At 34.6% G+C, this 4,216-nt stretch overlaps 1 protein-coding gene across 1 annotated transcript in view; it reads right to left on the reverse strand.

Moving 5' to 3' along the window:
• Positions 1-1,704, reverse strand: part of LOC106471063 (paired box protein Pax-7-like) — a 54,029-nt gene extending 52,325 nt beyond the window's left edge. Inside the window, exon 1 of the mRNA XM_013931650.2 lies at positions 1,606-1,704. Within this exon, the coding sequence (XP_013787104.2) occupies positions 1,606-1,704 (99 nt within the window). The remainder of the gene's footprint in view (positions 1-1,605) is intronic.
• Between the last annotated feature and the right edge of the window lie 2,512 nt (positions 1,705-4,216).

Raw genomic sequence — 4,216 nt, forward strand, 5'->3', positions numbered from 1 at the left:
AATAAACCGAATAATATTGCCTTATTTATATAAATATAATAGTACTGTCTGTTGTATGTCCATGTAACTACTTCTGTAAAAATATAATAGTACTGTCTGTTGTATGTCCATGTAACTACATCTGTAAAAATATAATAGTACTGTCTGTTGTATGACCATGTAACTACTTCTATATAAATATAATAGTACTGTCTGTTGTATGACCATGTAACTATTTCTATATAAATATAATAGTACCGTCTGTTGTATGTTCACGTAACTACTTCTGTATAAATATAACAGTACTGTCTGTTGTATGTCCATGTAACTACTTCTATATAAATATAACAGTACTGTCTGTTGTATGTAACTACTTCTATATAAATATAACAGTACTGTCTGTTGTATGTAACTACTTCTATATAAATATAACAGTACTGCCTGTAGTATGTTCACGTAACTACTTCGCAGGGTGTGGATGGATCTTCACGAAAATTGATAAGGAGGTTCATTAGGTCTATGCGGGGGGTACATACAAATTTTCAGTTATCCATTTTGCAGTTTGTATGGTCTTTTTTTTGCGTTTTTTTACCACTACTTCGCCCCCTGTTGCTGGATCTTCACCAAATTTGGCATGAAGGTTTGTTGGGTCCATGTGGAGATACATGCAAACTTGCGGTTTACATCTTGTGTTTTACAGTTTTTAATGAGCGTTTTTTTACAATTACATATAAGGGAAGCAACTTTTAATGTCCTAAGATAACCTTTCAGTAATCACGAATTTACATAACTTCCGTCCAAGGGGCGGCGGGTACCCCAGCTAGTTTTATATACTTTAAACAACTTAATTAAACGACAAACAACAATAACGAAATCTCAGTCTGAAACAACTTGAGCTTGGGCCTAAATAGTAATAGACCAGAAATGACGTATCAGTTGTACTAAAGTCTCGTATGACATTGTATCCTGATATTGTCGTTTCTTATTTATAAAAAAAATACTTTTCAATTTTCTCCAACGCTCCTAGAAGTGTCTTACTAATATCTATACGAAAACAGGGAAATAAAACAGGACTGTTGAAGTTTCTGTCCTCATCATGTTCGCGGTTTTCTTGGTTCTTATTAAGTCCTTAAACAGCAGTAAACACCGACAGCCTCTCTCTTAGACCAATACAGTCCGTTGTTATAGAACCTTTTCAGTTTGTGGATCAGATACTCTTAACTCTTTTAGGTGAATTTTTTTGCAGTCTAAACAGTAAGTTGAAAATAGAAACTATAACTATAGCAACTCAATGTCTGTTGGGTTTGAAATATACTCCATATTATAGGGTTCGGTTTAACCTCTGAAAGAAATACATTAGTACCCCCCCCCCCCAAAAAAAAAGAAACAATACTTGGTATTTACGCTAGAATTCCAAAACAGTATTAAAATGTTTGATATGATAAAAAGAAAACAAATGTCACAAACGACTCTCGTTGGATTATTATTATTGTTGTTGTTTTTTTCATAGCGTTCTGTATCTTCTCTCTACTTCCACTATTAAGTGGAAATTCTTAAATTGCAAATAATAATTTAAGATAATAAAAAATAATCTTAAATATTTAAAAGAAATAAACTATTCATTACCAGATCCAGATTTGTTTGAAGAAGTGTTAAATAGAACTCACCTTGGAATGGATACCCGGTGAAAATTGGACGAATGTTTAATGCACTGGAAACCGCCATCTTGCAATATCTACGAAAGCAAAATTAAAATGTCTCTAATAGATGCGTCTGCTTGCTCAGTAAAACCTTTTTTTTTTTTTGGAACTGTTTGTAATTATCAGATATTATTAAGATATTGATATTTAAGAGGATAATTAAGATATGTTTCGGTTATAGTCACAAGACTTCAGGGTCCGAGGTTGTTTATATAATCAAGTTTCCAATTCGTTCAGACGGATGAGGACCTTTTCAAGTTTTCAGAACATCAGTGAATTAAACGTCTACCAAGTGTATGTGTTGTTCTATAACGTGGAAAAGAACGCAAGGTTAACGCAGAAGAAACGCAAGGTTAACGCAGAAGAACACCGTTCGTGCAGTATCTCTAGAGAAAAAACTGACGGTGACCAGGACTATTAAACTGTATAATGGAAGAGAACAAGTTCAAACCTCGAATCTGCAGAAAGTAATTCTGACTTATGACGTCCTCAATTGAGACGGTGACTTTTCAAAGTGGCCAGGAAATGATCGGCCCATCATCCTCTGGATGGAACAGTAGCCCCCCTGGAGCTCACTGTCCTGATTTGTCTCAGATAGCACGCTGGAGCCCGCCCATTGGTTGATCATGCTTCCTAAGGTGCGAGGTGGGCTGGACTATTAGCGTCCCGCCGCCTCACAAGGTATCCTGCCGTTCAAGCCTGTACGATTCATAATGACTCTTAATGTTCTTTTTTTTTTTTCAGCCTGAGGCAGGAAGTTTCTACCACCGCCAAACGAAACGTCTTTTGCTTTTAATCTTTGTTTGTTTCATCGTGTCACGTGGACTTATAATGGTCCATGTCATTTTGTGATAATCATTTATCAAAATATTTTCTTGGAATCTATTGCTGCTGCATCTATGTAAACCCTAATTAGGCCTAGCAAAGCGTGGGATTGTTATTCTTGTAAAGAAATCCGTGAAATGACTGCCACGAACTGTATTGAATTTTCCAGAAAATGAAGCAAACAAGGAAACAGCAACTATTTACAGTTAAGAGCCATTTTCTTTATTTATTGGTTTAAAATGTGGGGCCCCAGAAGATCTTATCACTATCCTAACTAGGCTAAGGAAGACGTCAAGGCTGTAATGTATGTTGTTGCCTTTCAAGTAACTTATAACCTATTAAGAGTAAATGGAGGTTGTGCCGTTTTACCATACACGATCGTAAGTCATGATTTCGTAGCAATTACAGGACGTACAACAATGTTCCTAATGTTGCCCTGTGTGATAATGCGACTCGTTTTCAAAACTGATGACTTTTAGGAAGTATTTGTGTATTTACGAAAAATAAGAAATAAAACGCAAGCAGTACATAGTTTTACATTTAGTGTTTGATACCAAAATATTAACACATACGATACTCATATGAACACGACAGATTACAATTGGAGTAATATAACAAGGTATACTTGCTATTCTTATAGCCCCCCAGTGGCCCAGCGGTAAGCTTAAAGATTTCTAATGCTAAAAATTGCGATTCAATACCTGCGATGGATACAGATAATATAGCTCACTGCATAGTTTTGCAGTTGAAAACGGTCAAATAAAACAAGCTGTCCTTATAGACACAGTAACTAATATAACAAGATATCCTTATAGACACGATAGCTAATATAACAAGATGTCCCTATAGACACAGTAGCTAATATAATAAGCTGTCCTTATAGACACAGTAGCTAATAAAACAAGCTTTCTTTATAGACACAGTAGTTAATATAACAAGCTTTCTTTATAGACAGAGTAACTAATATAACAAGCTTTCTTTATAGACAGAGTAACTAATATAACAAGCTTTCTTTATAGACACAGTAGCTAATATAACAAGCCGTCCTTATAGACAGAGTAACTAATATAACAAGCTTTCTTTATAGACAGAGTAACTTATAATGTGACAAACTAATTGGCAGATTGATTAATCTTTTTAAAACTGTTTTAAAGTTTAAGATTTAAAAAGTTCTCTGATCACTGTCTCATTTCCTAGTGGGAAATACTGTATTTCTGGGGGAATTTTCTGCACAAGGCGAAATCCTCCCGGTGCTTACTTTATCACTCAAAATGTTTAATTTATCGTTAATAAGACTTAGTTACCCCCAAGTATTATGAAATAATTTCACTGCCTGAAATAAATAAATCGGTGAATCGGAATCTTTCGGTAAAAACGTTCATTATTTTTGTTTATTTCCATTTATATAATTATGGCATTCTTTCTCCGATAGGTGGCTGAGTGATTATCAAAACTTACAAGTTGTTGGTGCTATGGTTTTATCTCAGAAGCATTTAAAAAGTCACGAGAAAAAAATTCACATTTTAGGTGATACCGATATTCTGTATCGGGAATTTAAGCCTAAACTTTATCAGTGTAAAGTTTCACATTGTAGGTGATACCGATATTCTGTATCGCGAATTTAAGCCTAAACTTTATCGGTGTAAAGTTTCACATTGTAGGTGATACCGATATTCTGTATCGCGAATTTAAGCCTAAACTTTATCGGTGTA

The sequence above is a fragment of the Limulus polyphemus genome, unplaced genomic scaffold, assembly GCF_000517525.1.
Source record: "Limulus polyphemus unplaced genomic scaffold, Limulus_polyphemus-2.1.2 Scaffold4383, whole genome shotgun sequence".
Taxonomy (NCBI): Eukaryota; Metazoa; Arthropoda; class Merostomata; order Xiphosura; family Limulidae; genus Limulus; species Limulus polyphemus.